The 20,412-nt window shown below is 33.2% G+C and overlaps 1 protein-coding gene across 9 annotated transcripts in view; it reads left to right on the top strand.

Annotated features, from left to right (window-relative positions):
- LOC108688841 (plasma membrane calcium-transporting ATPase 3) overlaps positions 1 to 20,412 on the top strand; it is a 95,797-nt gene that overhangs the window by 25,751 nt on the left and 49,634 nt on the right. For 7 of the 9 annotated variants that reach the window (XM_018195313.1, XM_018195315.1, XM_018195314.1 and 4 more), the window contains 2 exons: positions 19,554 to 19,834; positions 20,147 to 20,347. In XM_018195313.1, the coding sequence (XP_018050802.1) occupies positions 19,678 to 19,834; positions 20,147 to 20,347 (358 nt within the window). In that variant the 5' untranslated portion in view covers positions 19,554 to 19,677. Of the gene's footprint in view, positions 1 to 18,153; positions 18,205 to 19,535; positions 19,835 to 20,146; positions 20,348 to 20,412 lie in introns of those variants that run through there. The other 2 variants (XM_018195312.1, XM_018195311.1) reach the window with 2 other exon arrangements.

Here is a 20,412-nt window from a genome sequence, read left to right as displayed (position 1 = left end):
GATTAGATTTGAAGAAAATACAATAATTAATAAATTTAATATAATTTTTAATTAGATATAAAATAATTAGATATAAAAATTTAATATAATATTTTTAATATAACTTTTATAAAAAGTTAAGATAATATTTTTAATGTAACTTTTAATATAATTAATATTTAATACAATTTTTAATATTAGATAAATTTCTGCACAAATGTTAATGTAATATTCTGCATTTAGAACTTTGGAATTGGAACTTTTGGAGGTTCTTATGCCTTCTAAACGTTTCTAATTACATGAAATAAGAAAATATGAAATATTATCAATTTATTGTCACGATTTGCAAGACACTGAATACGAACATGGAGAATATTGCTCTTTTGTGCGTACAGGTCACGTCATTAAAATTATGAACGGGATTTCTGGGACACCCTCTGTACAAATGGCACACGAATGGGTGCGCCAGTTCGCTCGAGAAAGAGAAAGAGAGAATCATAGTGAATGCGTGCAGGAAGACATCGCGATGCTATTTTTAATCACGAGCGAGTCTGCTAAATGGAATTACTTTGTCTTTTGCCGTTCCGTGAAATGCACCCACCGCCGTTAATACGCGCGATAAGAATTCGTCGACATTTTTACGCGACAGTTTACACCGAACACTCAAGATTCTGCAGGATCGATGAGCACGATCAATCTTGTCGTGGTTCACTCATATGTGCAGTCGAATATTCTTAAAAATTCTGCCGTCGTGTCTCTTATCGCTTCGGGCAACTTGCAAAAAAATTTTACAGAAATGTTTAATATCACACATTTATGAATATAAATAAACATACGTTCTAATTAAACTCGCCAAGACGTTTTTTCCTGTATTCGTTTATCACTTAGGATATTTTTGAAAACGATTATTATCTAATAATTTTAAAACATCCAGATAATATACAACGTCTATGTTCTTAATCCTCCTGTTGCCAGTATGAAATTTCGCACTTTTAGCAACCCTTTGAACTCAAAAAAGCTATAAAATTTTATGTTTATCAAATCATTACTCAGATACTTGAATAGAACACAAAAGTCATATTAAATATCATAAGAACATTATCATGTGACTTTATTTGTCACTTAATTTAAGTTCATTTTTTAATTAAGCTCATTTTTTTGAACGTTAAATGACGTCCTACAATGATATCATTAGGTTTATTTAGGTTTGTTTGAAACTCTCAAAACTTTTGCACTTAAAATGAAATAAATATATTCAGGCGTTGAAGAGAGAGAAAGCGAAGATGCTGAATGCAAAAAAATGTAAGTAATATTATTCAATTATGACTAGATATTCTGTCTGAATAACAAACTGACGATCATACTTGACGTCATTTTGACGTCAAAACGATGACAAATAATGTCAGCTGGTTATCTAGATAGTAACATATATTTAAAACGAGCAAACTATGCAGTATTAGTTACATCTTACTAATAGATATCAAAAAGAAAACTCACTAAAAGATTTTTATTGATTGATAAACTGAAGCTCTATTAATTAGTTTAATAAAATTTATCTATAAAAAGATGCACAACCATCATTGATGCATTCTTGAAGTGTTTTAAAGCTTGTTTTAAAGCTAAAAGTGGACATTTTGTGTTAATTATTATTTTTGGTATTCAATAAGATATATAATTAACACTTCAAAGTTTATATTTTTGTAAATATGCAATACTAATTGTTAATGATTTAATAGACACTTTGTTGCTGTAAATTTTTATCACCTTGCATTATTCCGCATAAAAATCTAAAAAAATTCTTGTATACTTGTGAAAACTTTTACGAGTTTTTACTATTGTAGAAGTGTTGGATTGTATTTTATTTATTTTTCTATACAGATTTAAATTTATTTACCAGAATTCACAATAAAAAAAGTCTCAAAGTCTTCAAAGTCTCATTGACAAAAGATTAAATATCAATTCGTGTTGAGAGAATTTTTTTAAATGTTTTCTTTTTTATTCTTTTAAGAAAATTATTTGATGTATCTCCTCCTAGCGAAATTCGCGTATGACACACGCGATGAAGGTTTTCTATTTAATCCAACGAATCAAGCGAGTTTCGGGAAGCTCACGTACCTATTCTTCGATCGAGGAATGACGTAATGGCTTAATTAAGATTTAAGCAACGTCTCTGAAAACGTCAAATTGAATTCCACGGTTGAACACGGCCGCTGGTATATAATCCCTCTTCCCCATTTCGATCTTCCCAGGAAATAATCTTATACGCGTAACATATATATATATATACATATATAGTTACAGCTCATCTGTCTTCCCTTGTATCGTTCCTATCTCAAGTATCTTAATTACGCAGCATGCGTTTGCATTATATACGCTTTTCCGTATCTGACGTCAGCAGACGTAGCCAAAATATCTCTTGAGTAATCGTGACGTATAAAAGAGAGAAAAAGAGAAAGAAGAATAGAAGGAATAATTTTATCTCGATAACTTTATCTCTTTCTTTGTCTTACTTACAGTCTTTCCCTTTACGCTTTCTTTCTTCTATCGCCATGATAAAATTCTCCTATTTCCACGAGAAGCTTGTATTACGGGAGCAATCACCGTTCCGAGAGAAGCGAGAAAAAAAAAGAGCAGATCGAATGAAATTGTTTCTTCCTGAATACATTTTGTAGGATGAACAGGGAAATGTAGAGACATGATTGTGCTTGATCATTATCCGAAACGAGCCTGGCAAACGACGTCGTGACGTGCGAAGATCCGCGTGAGATTGATTAAATTTACTCTGCTAACGGCCGATCTCGCCCTTTGACCTAATTTTCGAACTTTATTTCTGGAAAGAGAAAGTGAATCCTTTAAGGCAATATTGTCCAAGATTTATAATTCTAGAATTCGACTTTAACGTATGTTGACATTTATGTTTGCGCCCTTCCTTTTTCAATCTTCATTAAGAAAGAAAACCAATAAACAACATGAACGTATATCGATATATGTCAAGTCATTGCCCAGAATTATAATTCTTGAACAGCACTAGTTTTATCCTTTGACTAGGTAGGTGCCCACGCATAGTTATTATAAAAATTCTTTTTTTCTTTTTTTCTTTATTCTTTTTCCTCGATTTGGAAAAAGAAAATAAAAAATATTGCCAAGAAGTTCGAAAGTCATTATTTTTACATTCTTTTATCTTATAAAGATAGAAATAAATTCTATATATATTTAAAAAAATATAACTACAATTTAAAGTAAAAATTTTTTGGGGTACTCTGAATAGCCTATCTACATTGAGAGAAAAATTTTTTATATTTGTAATTAAATATGTTACTTATAATTATGATTATTATTGCTGTATAAGTGAATAATAATAATCATATAGTATACGTATAGTTTTATCATTAAATATATATACATAGTTAGCGACAAAAAAGGATATTTATTAATTATTAATTATACTTATTATTATCGTAAAAAAAGGTTACAGTTATTATAACTTATAATTAATTAATCATTATAGTGATTGTAATAATTTGTATAGTAATATAATTTATAATATAATTTATTATCATTTTCGTTGCCAGCTGTATATATTTCTTAATAAGAAATACATATAGTTATAGTTATTACTAAGTATAGTTATTACTAACATTATAACAGTAATAATTACGCAATTATAGTAACATTTAATTATACGAGATACGTATAATTAAATTTGCAACTTAAAATTGTAGTAAGAAACTCGGAAAATGAAGTATAAAAGTTACTTATATATTGTTTAAGTAGTAATTTTATATACAGGGTATCCTTAAATTTCGGCATCCTGAGCAAGTTTAGCGGACTAAATTGAGTCGAAAAGTCCTCTATCATTTTTTTTTGCGATTTTCACAATGGTTAACTAGAGATGTTAATTACTAAAAATCGCTAAATATTAGTTTTCAATAATTTTTTACTTAAATACTATCAACTTTACAGAAAAACAGCTTTCTTCTTTTAAAATTCTGAGAATTTTTTGAGAATTTTTTAGTATCATATTTTCTCATGATAAAAATAAGAAATGCAGTACTAAAAAATTGTGAAAAAATTCTTAAAGTTCTATGAGAAGAAAATAAATTATTTTTATCTCTTGCAATTTTTCTGTAAAGTTGTACACTTGTAGTTATAAATATCAAAAATTGTTCTCTCAGTGTATCTACAAAGATTAAGTGATCAAAATTAGAAAAAGAGAGGGAAGAATGGATGTAGTCTATGTATGATATTTTTTTTTTCAATTTTCATTTCTTCTATATTTATATTTTCTTTTTTTTTAATCTTTATTTTTATAATTTTATTTTATGTATTTGCTTTCAATTTTATTTTATTCAATTATGTATTGCCGAGTGTATTGCTTTTTAGCACTTGAGAATCTCATTCTAGAACGCTAAATAATCAATAATAATATTTATCCATTTTTTATTTATTTATGTACTGATTTATTTATTTAAAAAAGCGAAAATGAATAAATATTCTGTAATGATTTTTCTTTCGCGTGCATTCTAGATTCTTGATTCTTGTGTTGCGTAAACAGCAAAATTACGCGAAAACGGGTAACAGGGCAAGGTTGCTGTTTGTTTCCATGGGAGAGATCTATCTGGCCGCGTTGCTTTGCTTCGCGTTGGTGTCGATTACTGAAGAGACAGAGAGAGAGAGAGAGAGAGAGAGAGAGAGAGAGAGAGAGAGAGAGAGAGTCGGTGAAACAATTTTCCGTAACACCACACACCGCACGAATTTTCCAACAGGCCGACAAACACCGCAGAGTTCGGCACCGCAGAATCCAATACCAGAAGCTATGCCCCATATCCTATGTTGTGTCTCGCGGCATGTAAAAGAGGCGTGATGGTGCGTATATTATCGGCGATTACGTTACACGTGAGCGAGGTCGGAGGAGCACAGGAGGGAACAACATCCTTGGCTGGTAATCGGCATGCGTGCGTTGACCAGCAACGATGTGTCGCATAGTTAATGCACGCTGCAGCTGAAAGGAATGATAAGGATAGATAAATAAATATATATAGTCAGAGAGAAAGATAAACAGTAGAGATAGTAATATATTAAGAGAAAAATGTATGGTATTTGTGACTACAATTGCAATAGTAGCAAATATAATAATTATAGTTTTTATGAGCTGTCAACTTTACGGTTTTCTTTATGCAGAAATCGGTGATAACTTTTTCATTTTAATCGGGATCGATTTGAATATTTCTCGATGGAACTTTTCAGGCGCTATCTGAAAGTCCCAAGAGAGTGCCAAATACCCGAAAAAGATTTCCACGAACTTGAACTATATTGTCATCCGAGAGCCGTAAAGTCAAACTTTTTCATTTTTATTTTTATCGTTTCGACTTTAAGAATAATTGTCGGCTGATCCGGAACAGTCAAGAAATCAATTATCCATCCAAAGGAAGAAAATGTTTTGGGTTTCTTCGTACGATACGTTTTTTTACATACGTTATTTTGAAAAAAAAATTGTTATAATTGCCATAATTTAACTATAATTTTTTGACCTTTTTGATATCAACTATATTTTTTTTTGGTAGAATTATGAATATAATTGTTACTAACATTATAGCAGTAATAACTATAAAAATGAAGCTTTATAATTAATTTATTTTATAATTATAGTCATAAATACTAAATACTTTTCTCTCAGTACATACAGAAAAATACATACTAAATTTAAACATAATTTACTTATTTCAGAAATATTTCCAAATTTCAATCGCAATCTATCATAAGTTCATCACAAATTTATTCAAAATATATTCTGAATCTTAATAAGTTCAATATTTTAATCAAGATTTTATTAAAATATATTCGATTTGCTTATTATATAAAGTCGCTTCTTTGATAAAATTTAACATTTTCAGAATAAACTCTTCGAATATACGATAATAAATTTTTCTAAAATTTGTAATAAGTATATTTTAAGACAATTATATATAAAAAAAATATTCTTTGTTAAATCGTAACTTAAAAGAAAAAAAACTAAACTAAGTAATCACTTTTACAACAGTAGCATATTTTTTCTGTAGGAATATTCGCAAAATGGACGAGATGCTGAAACATTAAAACCGCATAAAGTGATATTTCGCGATGAGATACTTCGTAATATCAACAACCGTCTCTGGAGAGTCGTGCATCCCGACTATGTATTATACATTCCTGCGTATGTCGCGGCTAGCGATTATGCGATACAGACGGAAATGTTTCGACGGACGGCATCCGCCAGTCCTGCGTGGAACTGTAGAAAGGCCGGATCGGTCATCAGATATATCACGCGTGTTGGCAACACGCTGTTTTGCTCCGTCTAAATGCTCACGTGCCTGTGCGATTCGAGAATGAGGTAATCGTGATTGTGAACCAAAGAGTCGGTCTGTTCATCTGACGAGACATAAAAATATTGTACAAGAAAAAATAAACAAACAATAACAAAAAGCCCATCATGAAATGATAAAGATTTAAATTCGAATCCTGGTTGATATTTTGAGTCATATTTTAATGGGTGATATTTTCCGCAATAAATTCTTTACAGTGTTTTATACATTAACAATCAATGTAGAAAAATTATCATAAATTTAACGTTGAAGAATATATACATTTTAACATTGCAATGTCTCAGTTCTTTCAATGTTCTATATTATATAAATAGGAATCTTACATGGTCAATAATACTGTCAGTACCAACAAATATTGTCATTATTACTGATTGAGTGTGGTTAAATGAATTGATATAGAATATTGATGGTGATCCGGATTTCTTCATTATTGAACATGTCTCCTGTATCACAATGATATTCAAGGCTGTCAATAATATTGTCAATATTTCTTGATAAAACAATGTTGTATGTTTTGGACAATTGTACTGAACAATGATACTATGAATTCTAAGTTGTAGATACAAATCCTTTAAAATCTTCCTCTATCAATCGCCATAAGGTTCACTTGCATTCTGCACTTTCAACAGGAGGCTTTAGAACTTAAGTATTTTCATAATTGTTGTTGAAGGTTTATATGCTCATCAGCATTAGTATTACGAAATTGCTTCCCAATTTAATTTGTGATATTACACTCCAGCTTTAAATTGCACCGTTAAATTCATAACGTCAAATTACAGCCAATATTTGAGTTATTTTTAATCATCTCTATGTCACCATCGCTCCTATTCAATATATCGTTAATTTAACTAAAACAATGAAATTAAACAATTTAACTTGAAAAAATATATTAAATTTGACTAAATTTAGTTTATTATTCACTTATAAATACATCCGTTAATATGGAGACATTGTTTACTTTGAAACCAATTACAGAAATGTACTGATTTTGACAGACATGGAAGTTAAAAATAACAAAAAATTATTTTATTTTAACTTAAGGAATTGGATTACTATTGCTCCTTGATATTTAACAGTGTAGAACTGTGTTTCAAGATCAACAAATAGGTAATCGTAGCGCAGTTTGCTTGAACAGGAAATTGTAAAATTTACACAAAAATATTATTAGACCATGATTTAGCTTTGTTTGCTTACACGAAAAGGATACAATTTTGTTGAAGTGTCTAAAAATTTAGCTGAATGCAAATCTGACATTAATTTTGTTGGACCATCAAAATAATTATGTAAGACGAATTCAAACTGTCACTAATGTGAAAATTTTTTGCAGCAATGCTTGAAATTTTTACGTGATTATTTTGATGATCCAATAAAATTATTTTTAAATCTGGATCTATCTCAATTTTTAAATATTTTATCAAAATCGTTCTTTTCGTGCATTTATTGTATTGAAATAAATAAATAAAGAAATAAATAACGAGAGACAGAGTCGAGGATGATCGGATTGATTCACTTGGCCTGATGTGTGACGTTTTATTGTGCGTGACATCGAACAAGTGGCTGTCTCACACGACACAATTCGGATACGCACTGGTATCTACCAACCGCGTATGTTATCTTAATCTTTCCATCTTTTTAAACGAAATGAATTAAGTGGATTAATGGTTCAAGGGAAATCACGATAATCTCCGTGACTCAATTTGGATGAAATTCCGAAGCAAATTGTTTTAATGAGAAACACGCCCGCGAAAGTCCATTGATATGAGACTCGTATAAATATTTTCGTTCTCGTCTATATTCCGCTGCTTATTACCTCATTGTATACTGCATTTTACTACCTTTCTGGATAGCTGGTGTCGTATTTCATCGTTTTCCCGGCTCATAGCCGTCCGCAATTCTCGAGGCAATTTTCGACAACTTGGCGTCTCGCCGAAGACCTCGATTAGCATGTGACGCGATATTGTTAACGAAGAATATCATCTGCGAAGGAGAATATTGCAAAAGCAATCCGGCTTTATGTGTATAATAAAAATTACGAATCTCGCAAAGTGAAAAAAAATAGGAAGGACAGAAAACAACTCATCCGGCACGATCGTGGTTAAATAAGCTGAAAAAATTCACGCTCTCGCGAAAAACTCGACATTCTCATATTAGATGACGTCATGTAGCGCGTAGGAAACTCTTATACGGATATTCGAAGATCCACTTTTAATGAGTTCACCTACACGCAAACTCGATCCGCGATCTCGCGTTCTTAGACCTCGCGTCCGTTTTATTTCCGAGTTGCACGACGCTGCAAAAATTGCGGAAAAGCGCGACCTACGCGAGATCAGTAGGGGAAGAGAAAAAAAGTAGGTTTTATCACTATAATACGAGAACTTATGCGGAAATTCTGCCATGATGACTTCGCGTTTTTTGAAGGCTGCACATAATTAGCGGGAACATAATTGAAGTGTCGTGTCCATGCTATTTTATTTTTCGTTGCTTATTGCGCGACTTTAACATAAAAAAAAAACGTGTGAATCCACGATTTTGCGTGCGCATTCGAGATAATATTCGTTATTGTGGTCCTGACGTGGGTGGAAATTATGCCAGAGTGGGTGATAATTAGAATAACACGTGATTCCTTAACCCTCCGCAAATTTCGTTCTGCAAAAGAGAAAAAAGAAATATTACTTCGTTGATTGAACTTTGCGCAGAAAAGATATCCATGTCAGTTGCACAAATAATTATAATTACGCTATCATATAATTATGCTATCATATAGTTACGCTATCATATAATTACGCTATCATATAATTATGCTATCATATAGTTACGCTATCATATAATTACGCTATCATATAATTATACTGTTCAACATTTTTCAACACGAATGCGAATATAAAACAATCATTCTCATCATTTTTTTTGCTTCTTTAATCATTTTCAAGTCAGTTTAGTCATTTTCAAAATTATAATATATTAACCAAATTTTGTCAATATATTCATGTTCAGCAGGCAAAAATATGTCGCAAATGACTAGTCACATTTGTGTTGCAAAAAATAAGGTTTTTGTTAAACGGTATTATTTTTTTTACACACGGTAACGTGATCATTATTGACGTAAAATACTTAAGTGCTACAAAAGTAACTAAAATGTTTGTTCACACTAGCTTTTAAAAATACTGCAAAAAATGAAAAGTGAAAATGTTGAACGTGATTTTATTGGTTGAATTTTATTTCATAATTACTTTTGTAAATATATAGCTCATTTGTAATAACATAATTCAAAAAATTTGATTTTTTAGAAAAAAGAAACTTGTAAGAAGAGAACTTGTAAAAAAGAATGAAAAATAAAGAAAAAAATTAAAAAGTACATCTTTTATTTTCTACAATCAATTGTTACATCAAAATTACATTTCAAAATTAAATTTACAAAATTTTAATGATTCAAAATAATTAAATTCATTCTTTGACCGCTTCAATTTTTTATTTATGTGTGTCATTGTTGTAGCAAATAAGTGATAATTAAAAATAAAACAAAATAAGTGCCAAATGTAACATAAAATACTTATTTCATCTCCCGAAAATATCGCAAAAGAAAATGAGAATACTGATTAGCGTTGGTTGAACTTTATATGCGGAATAATATCGATATCAATCGCAAAAGATAATTATTTTATAATTACTTTTGTAAAAATGTTATGATAATTAATGTAAAATATTTAAGTGCCGTGACAAATGTAACAAAATGTGTTTATTTATTCTATTTTCTGAAAATATAATATTAAAAAAAATACGGACAGAACGATTTTGCTGAAGTATCTAAAAATTTAACTTAGATACAGATCTGAAAATAATTTTGTTGGGCCGAAATGTTGAACCAAAATAATTAGAAATCTGAAATAGCGAAAAATTCTGGTATAATTTTAGTAATCAATTTGAGCGTCCTACATAATTATTTTGATGGCCCAATAAAATTATTTTCAGATTTAGCTAAATTTTTAGATACTTTAAAATCATCTTTTCCGTGTAAGAATATTGAATGTCGTTAGTTGAATTTATGCGGAAAAATATCGATGTTCACGAAAGATTAAATTATTTGTAAACTGCGGTATCGCGATAATTACTAATGTAAATAAAATACTTAAGTGCGGTGATAAATGTGATATAAAATGTGCTAAGTACTTCGTCTCCTGAAAATATCGCATCAAAAAAATATATTCATGATTCTCTCTCTCTCTCCCTCTCTCTCTTCAATTTAGATATTAACATATTCAACAGGAGTCTCTTTAGAAGTTAAATAAAAACAGTGATGCAATCAAGGTGTATAGCGAATGGTAGAAGCATGAATGATGCATCGGGACAGATGCCGTCTGTCGTTCATCTCAAAATCACTGCACGCTGAAAGGTGAATTGCATTCTGTCACAATTTTACTACCTGCACGTATTCGAAAAGACTGTCGCGATTACGAGATGGGGCCAGCAAACCTGTAAAATTTCAACGAGTAATCGTCATATGCCAGTCATTCCTTCCCTATCTTGGTCAAGCCTTGTTATGTGTTTATGTTGTTGAACAATTTTTTTTAAAAGAATGCATCTACTAAAAGTAATCATTAAGTGATGTTAAATGCAAGAACATAATAGATCGAAACATACCGTATAGAGTACATTTCAAGAAGCGATTACAAGCCGAAAATTATTTCTCATAAATTATTTAATGGATCGATATGCAAAATTATTCTCTGATTACGTCCATTTGTAACGCGTTGTTAGAGTTTTACATCATCGCGTCTTATAACCCACATTGGCACAAACGGTACATTCTCTGTTTTTTGCACATGAATCGTCAATGTCACCACACAAGACAACGGTGGCGGTAAAAGTATTAAACGAATATATGCGTCATCCTCGAGGATAATATTGTTGTTTCGCTTAACGACCATATCGCGAATGCGAATGAATGTTAGTGATGCGTTCAGCGTCGTTTATATCGATTCGGCCGGATACGATGCTTAAAGGGGGGGGAGGGGGTGTCGTAAATATTTATTTACATGTCTTTCCCTCCACATATTTCCTTCACAAGCGTGCCTCGCGAGCATTAAGGACAAGCTTGGATTTTGATAAGAAAATGGTTGAGCGTGACGCGCCAGAGAATTCCGAGAACGCGCCGCGTGAACGAGGAGCGCGTTTGCGTAGGATGCTCTTTTACATTCATGAATCATTCCCCGTTGATTTCTTCTATCTCTCACAGAGCGCGAGCAGCGCCGATGACTAGTTGTGACATGATACTATTTATTCTCCGACCGCGTAAAATGCGTTCCTAGATTCGTTTCTTTCTCGTGTCTAGCAGGTGAGAGTCATATTTTTCCAGGGTTGATAAAAAAATATGTTTTAAACAGTTTAAACATGCTTAATTGATGTTTTTAAATGTGTCTTTTTATAACACTGTTTAAAGCATGTTTGAAGCATATTTAAGAAAAACTTGATTTATTCTTTAAAAAACATTAGTCTTTGCCAACCCTGCAATTTTCGGAGATCAATTGATTGATCGGTTCATCAGTGAAACAGCATTCGTGAAATTCATTATTTCTTTGTCAGTTTTTTTTATCTTGAAATGAATATTCTTAATAGATTAGAAGAACCATAAAATTTACATTAAGAATATTAGTCAAAGTTATGTATTGTATTGGGTTTGAACAAGAGTTCGTAGCGCTACAAACTTCAAAATTCAAGCAGTTTTATTTTTAACTTAGTTAAAAATGAACGAAATTTAAATTTTAAAATAGAGTTTTAAAATTTAAAATCTCTACTTTCGAAAGGTCACTGTGCCTTTTGAGTTTCTGTAAGTTTGGTTATTTTTACATATGAACTATGAATTGGACAAAATGGAAAATATTCTTACTTTATAAGCTTATCACATGCTTAAAAAAACCTTGCAGAAATTTCCGACTTGCTAATTTCAATGTCCATAAAAGTTCATCATGAGCATCAAATTTATTCAAAATATATTCTAAATCTTAGTAAGTTTAATGCTTCAATCAATATTATTAAATCAAAACAAATTCGATTTGCTTATTATATAAAGTTACTTCTTCGATGAATTTTACAATGTTCTTCAAAAGAAAATAGATTCTTGTTTTCAGTAATAACGAGTTTTTCTAAAATTTGTTTTAAGTCTATTTTAAGATTATATTATATTATCAAGAAAAATTTTTTGTTGAAGATAACCGTTATTTAAAAGGAAGAAAGTGAATTGAGTGATCATTTTTCCCAGCAATAATATTTTTCTGTATGTAAAAATGATTAAAATAACTTTAATTGAGTATAATTTGACATGAATTTAACAATATAGTGTTAATACTATTTAGAATTAATACTATTTTTCTTTTTTATTATATTAATATTCGCTATTATATTAATATTCGCGAAGTGTATACTACTTCCGAATTTCAATGAACGTCGAATCTCCGGCAATCTAACATTTCTCATCTAACCGACAAGACATTTCTTATCTAATCGACGACGACGACAACGTTGCGGGTGCAACGGGGTGCAGTTAATAAAAAGGAACGGCGTCGCACCTCGGACGGGGAATTAACGTTACGTGACGGTGTGGTAGCGGGTGAATAATGAGAGCGGCTCATGCAAAAACGATTAAACTCGTTTAGCTAAGAGCCGTCTGAGTGGATAATAAAATCGCGGGATCTAATTCGATGAACGTGCGTAAGCGATGACATCATTTCGCGACCTCTCCGTATCCCCGCGGCCTCGCCTCTCTCGCCTCTCTTGCCTCTCTCGCCGTGCTCTATAGACGCATTTAATGACGATACGCTTCCGCGGCCGCGGTCACTCGGCGCTGAAACAGCGCCAGTAACACGACCGGTCCTCTTCCCCGGGTCGTCACATCATTTCCTCGCAGCACGAAATGCCCGTAATCATCGCGTAATCCTCCCGCCCGTATTTCATACGCGAGAGTTAATCGGCCGACTAAGCAACCTTCTTCGCGTTTTACGCTCGCAGATTCCGTATTTATAGCATTGTGACCAGATACGAAGAAAGGGAGAACACGAGATTGTTGTCGGATGATTAAATCGGATACGTAAGAAGTCTTCGAATCACCGTGTGGACAACACGTTGAATCGATTGCACGCAAATGACTGCGAATGACGCGGTGAAAATATGGATGGATTATATATGTTTTACGTGACAAATCGTAATTTTTTTACAATTGTGCGCGATTGTTATCTGTTAGTATTATTATAGTGGAAGGCTGTCGCGTCAGAATCGATCCTTGACTGATTCGACTGACTCATTTTCTAATACCTTCACTTCAACGATTGGCTTGTGTCTCTATGTAGATTAGTTTTGTATCTCGTTTATATTTATTCTTTAGTTTTTCTAATCTAATTCTTTTCTAATTCTTAAAATTCTTTAAATTCTTAAATGCCATGCTACGAGAACAACACATTGACACGTGCAATTCAATTCGATTGTTTATAACATACTTTCATAAAAATGAACATATTAATAAATTTTTTTGTAATCCGAACATTAAGATGTATAACAATATATCAAGTAAAAAATGTAATTTTGTTAATGAAAAAGTTATAAACAATGGAAGAAACATTGAAAAGATCCGGCTGTACATACATTTATCCAGTTTCTAAATTGCTTTTTGTATTATTTTCAAATACAGTATAGAAAAATTTGTAATTTTTTTCATAATTTTTGTTAAAAAAAATACGTGCAATACATCCTCAAACTGAGATTAAAGTTAATCTACATTGGTAGAAGTGGACATTAGTCGATGCTGTTCAAAGCGAAATTCAAAGAACTTTTTATGACAGAAGATGGGGAGGAGGAAGAAGAAGAAAGGAAAGGCTGATGCATTTTGGAAGTATTTCAAGTCGCGAGATTGCGCTATAAAAGTCGCCCCAGCGCGGTTTCGCCGCTTAAATGCGCGCGGCGAAATGCAATTACGCGCGCGCGCCAAATGCCCGATGCTCGTTTAATGAAAAGCGACGGAAACGCTGTGCGAAACGACATGAACGGGAAATTGCTTCTCCTTACGCAATTTTCGTTGAGATCGATGCAAGAAGCTGTCCCTTAGATCATGTCATCCGGTCGCTCGAGGAAATATCGCGATACACACGAAATTCGATCTTGACAAGAACCGGCATCACCTTTATGTCTGATCACACTTTCGTCATGTTTCTTTTTTTTATCGTTCTTTCCTTTTTTCTATATTGAAAAAAGTCTGCATTAATTGGAATTCGAAATAGGTTCGACCATATATAGGTATCAGATACTTATACACTTTAAAAAATATAGGTGTGAATTTAATATCACATGCGGCGATAATTTCTCCATATGACATTGATATAAACACCAATGAGATATAGATTTAATACTATGGTTGTGGATTGAATATTACACTATTAGATTTCAAAAGAGCAATCAAAGAAATTAAATCAATCTCTTGTTAAAATAACATTTTAACTTCATGTATGTCAACATGTAAATCAATCCATTTCTGTGGTTGAAGTAAACAACATCCATATTAATGTGCGCTTAGTAAATAATAAACTAAATTTGAATATAAAATTTAACATATTTTCTTGAGTTAATTTGTTTAATTGCATTGTTTTAGTTAGATTAATAGGATAGGAGCAGTGGCGACCTGTAGAAATAATTAAAAATAACTCCAATTAGTTATAATTTAACATTATAAATTTAACAGTATGATTTAAAACTCATGATATTAAATTCACATTTTGTTGGAGTTTTGATAAATCAACATCAACAAGGTGAGAATTATATTTAACACTCACGGTGTTAAATCCATGCTAAATTTTTTACAACGTAGTGAAATCTATCAAACTAGTCAAAATAATAAATTCTAATCGAAATAACGCAATCAGAAATTCAATTACGATAACTAGAATTTTGTTTGGTATTATCAGAATACAATTTATTCGTCTCTTATTGATACTACATTTTTTTCAATGTAAAGCTTTCATGAATTTAACATTTGACATAACCCCATTTTGTTCAAATCCGATTGGTCTTTCACCCTCTACTTTTATCAATGTAAATTAATTTTAATCTCAGTTTATATATAATATGTAATTTATTTTTTCTAATTCTTAAAATAAAAAAGACAGTTAAGTTATAAACCGAGATCAAAGTTACTCTACAGTAGAAACAAACCTGAAAGTTGCAAAATGTCAAATTTATATTACCCGTCCTAGAACATAGATGTTATAGATAATATAAGATTGCTAATAAAACAACAGAAATTTCATCAAATTAACTTTGCAATAATAGTCGACAAGTCTGCACTGAAAAAAAGTTCTGTTGCATTAATTCCGATAGATTCAATCAGAAACATATAAATTAGACAGTTAAATCTATTAAACATTCTACTCTCGAAATAACTAGAAATTCAATTACGACAACCAGAACTTTGATTTATATAATCAGAATTTGTTTTGTTTGTATTCTCGTTATTACAATCAGAGCATTTTTCTCAATATCTAATTTATATGATCGAATTTGTTTTTTTTTTTATACTTCTCGTTGGTACAATCAGAACATTTTGCTCAATATCTAATTTATTTTATTTGTACTTCTTGTTAATACAATTAGAACTTTTTTCTCAGTATAGATAAGTAATAATTGTCTAATGAGTAATAATTGCCTGATTAAAAAATTGCAAAATTTATAATATACGATGATTATATTCTCTGTACTTTCATTGTGCATAAAGTTTAACATTCTCTCACTACCTTCGTTGGTTGATTGTTTGACGTCACAGTTGAGACGTCATGATCTCGCATGGAGTCGTAAAAGAAACCAACGCGGCCGCTGCTGGTTATTAGTTCGAAATAGCCAGGGATGAGAGGATTACGTGAACCGTTCATGAGTGAGTTGGGCCATCGCGCGGAGAATGCGTCGCCGCGTCGCGTCGCGACGACGACGCCCGGCGTCCCGACGTCTCTCGCCGTTGATCTTTCGTCGCAGAGGGCTTTTACTGAACGGATTAAATTTCCGTGTGCTCTTTCCGATGTGTACTCAGGTCGTTTCTCTCTCAGGACGAAATTTTTATCTCGCAGAGAATTCCTTTTTTTCTCGCGTCGTTGCTATTTTTATAAATGCAACTTAACTTTAACCTTGGCTTAACGAATATCTTTTTCTAATTCTTCCCAAGTAGAACATAGAAGTCATAATAATATCATAAAGATATCATCATGACTTCATTCGTCACTCATAAATTAATTTTCAAGTATTAAATGACATCATGATGACATTCTATGATATCATTATGACTTAATTATTATCCGTGTTCTATCTGGGTTAGAATTAGAAAAAGATAAAAAATAAATTAAACCAAGATTAAAATTAAGTTATATTGGTAAGAAATGGACATCGATCACGGTCTGTGCGTATCATTCTTTTCTTTTTCCTTGAGTTACGTATCACTTAGATAAAATCACAAAAACACAAAAAGATACAAAATCACAAAAAGATTAAGATAACATCAAGTTTTAAAAAAAAATCACGTTGACGTCAATGTGCACTTTTGAAGATAATTTTGTGACAAATTCTTGACGTGACAATAATCTTCTTAATTTTTAAGTTATTTATTTTATAAAAAATTATGATTTTAATAATTTTGTGAATTTTTAATATGATAGTAAAAGTGATTTTTAAAGTGATTTTTTTTATTAAAAAAAAATCAATAATTTCAGGAAAAATATTATGATATCATTCGATATAATGATGATTTTGTGATTTGACAATTTCTTTAGTAAAAAAAACATTTAAAAATCATTATCACGTCAGAAATCAATAAAAAAATTAATCATTTAAAAATTATCATGTGAAATTCATTATAAAATCATCATTAAAAGTGTCTCAAGCAGAACAAGTCACGATACATTAATGACATTAAAATGAATCGGATATGATTGGAAAATGATTTTTAAGGATCATTTTGGAGTTATTTTTGACATCATTTTTGATATCATAACTGACTTTTGCTTGGGTATAACGAATATTATGATTTTTTTCTAAAATAAGTCCCATTTGATGTTATCTTTATGATTTTATATTTTTTAAATAAAAATCATAAAGAAATGACTGTCATGTCAAGAATTACACGCAAAATCATTTTCATAAGTGTATCGAATAACATCGTTATGATTTTTCTTAAACTGATTTCTACTTCATGTCATCTTGATCTTATTATAATTATGTATTATAATTACGTATTCTACTCGTGAATCTTTCATTTTGAACGCCGGAAGTGGCGACAGGTACGACTGGAAATAAAAGGCTCAAAGTATTACGAGCGTAAAGCGCGCGATCGTACGTAACAAATCTGCGATTCGAGGTAAAGTAACAATCCTAGACAAAAAGGGAAGGGGAAAGGAAAAGAGATAGAGAAGAGAGAATGAGAGAGAAAAAGAGAAAAAAAAGAGAGAGGAGTTGCGCTCGCAATCTACTAGAGGGCAACACGAATCGATTATTACTAGATTATTACTAGATTATTATTTTGCTCTCTCTCTCTCTCTCTCTCTCTCTCTCTCTCTCTCTTTCTCTGATAGCTAATTTCATTTAACACTCGCCTCCACTGTCTGTGATCGGCAGCTATCTTCATACATTACTGGATGCACCGCCCGCCACCGCTCGCCTGCCTTTCTGTCTACGCGGCGATAAAGCCTCTCCTTCCAATACGTCATTCACGGGAAATCATGAAATTGTGATTGAGGGAGGGGGACAGCCTTAAAAGGGCCGTGGTCGCCCCGGCTGTTTGTTCGTCGATTTCCTTCGAACACATCGCCTTCCTAATACGTGCCGAAAGAGGAACCATCAGGAGGTAAACGCGTCCTCTCTTTCTCTCTCTTTCTTTCACATTCGTTTTCCTCTCTATCCGACACGCGTCGTTATTTTTAGAGCACCGTGTTTGTATTCCTATCGAGCGGGAGTGAGTGACAGTCGGTCTTGTTAGCGGTATTTTCCATTCCATCAACGGCCACGTTCGCGGTATTCGTTTTCACCCCATGAGGTTCTCACCTGCGGACTTCATTCCGCACTCAAGCGATCCGCGCCAACCTTCATGTCGCTTGCCAGCCGCTTCCGTTTCGCGCAGCCCCGCTCGCTCCGCAGTTCAGACCGCTGCTGAGGCGCTCATAACCTCAATTTTAGAGCGCGAGACGCTTCAGCTCGAGGGGGAGCACCTGGATTAACACTTGGTTTATGTTCAAATTCCCATTCGAGTGCTACTCGGATGTCACTTATTCTTGTTCATCGAATAAAACGAGGATAAAGCGATATCTGGGAATGTTCCTCGAAATGGAAATCTGAAGACGTCTCTGACGGAGAGGACAGGGCGAGTGCACTCGGCTGTCGGCTCTTTAACTCGGAGGGGAGAGAGAGGGTTAACCGACCTCCGGGATTAGCGCGCGCGCGCACGACGAACGCCTCGTGATCTCGCTCCGATCTCGCCGCCGACCGATTCTCTCCGTGACACGGTACGCGGCGCGCGTTCGCTTCGGCGCCGGGTTAAAGGAGTTTGACATTTAGCGAAGCGCCGCGGTAGGGTCATGTGGTGTGTGTGTGTGTGTGTGTGTGTGTGTGTATGCGCATCGTACATGTGTGTGTGTGTGTGTGTGTGTGTGTATGTGTGATATGAGTGGTGTATATGTATGCAGGCACCAGCACGGCGAAGCGATGTTGCTCCTTTCGACGTCGCTGCACACCCCCGGAATCAATAATCGCGTTGCATAAGCGACGAGAACGTCCGTCGCGAGCGTAGCCGCGTGCCCTCGTCCTCGTCGCCGTCATCATCCTCATCATCCTCATCGTCGGATTATTCGTTCAATTTCCTGGCACGCGGTCGCCCAATATCGATTGCGTCTGCGTTACTTGATTCCCGCAGCACCGCCGGATCAAGGAAAGCTGACCTGTCGTCGTGCAACGATGTGTGCTACACGCCTCGCGATGGTAGATTTCGTCTATTTAATACTTTTTTCGAGACGCGTCGATGTGGCTTATAGACTGTAATTTTCAGTCAGTGGGTACACTGCGATAATTTAAGTTACAAATGGAATTAAACATGTGTATATGAATGTAACATGGAACATGTATGTTTATATCCATACCATTTTAGCATCTCGTTGCATCTTGTAAACTTGATAATTGAAGAAGGTCTGTCTTATGTTTCAGCCGTTGGTCCTCCATTCACTTGGAGGCCAGTGGAGCAGAGACGCCAGAGAATAATACGAGCTGTGGTAGCCTTGCGGAAGCGCAATAGTAGTTGGCTTCGGCCAACGGAGACGACAGGGATATCATGGCAACGATAGACGGCCGGCCGGCCCAATATGGTGTCACGCTTAAGCAACTCCGCGAGCTTATGGAGCTCCGGGGTCGCGAAGGTGTCAACAAGATCAATGGCTACGGTGGTGTGCAGGAGATTTGTAAAAAACTGTATACTTCACCCAATGAAGGTAGGTTCATCAGCTGTATCTCGCTAGGACAGAGCATTTATATCGACAAGAGATAAGCTTCACATACCTTTCTTCTAATTTCTGAAAGCTTAAGCCGATATTCATAATCAATTGTTATTTTAAGATCGTCTTAAATAATGTCTTAAGCTGCTAATATGGCTCTGTAATTGACTTAGACATTAATCTTAAGACTTCTTAAAAAGACTTAAATGTAAAAATTGGACCACCAATCTAAGAATCATAACAAACAAAATTTTCTGACATAGAAAAACATGATGAGAAATATATTTTGATAATTGTGTGTTTATGTAGGTCTTAGTGGATCAGCAGCGGACATACAACATAGGCGAGATACATTTGGTTCCAATATGATACCTCCAAAGCCACCAAAAACATTTTTACAGTTAGTATGGGAAGCATTGCAAGATGTCACGTTAATCATCTTAGAAGTAGCAGCATTGGTTTCATTAGGTCTTAGCTTTTATCAGCCTGCTGATGATGAGGAAAAAGAAGGTAAGTATTTATGATGTGATGTCATATATTTATCTATGAGTAGTTTCCACTTATTGTTAGATAGT

The sequence above is a fragment of the Atta colombica genome, unplaced genomic scaffold (assembly GCF_001594045.1).
Source record: "Atta colombica isolate Treedump-2 unplaced genomic scaffold, Acol1.0 scaffold242, whole genome shotgun sequence".
Lineage (NCBI taxonomy): Eukaryota > Metazoa > Arthropoda > Insecta > Hymenoptera > Formicidae > Atta > Atta colombica.
The sequence above is the reverse complement of the archived record's forward strand: the minus strand, read 5'-3'. Positions and strand labels throughout refer to the sequence as shown.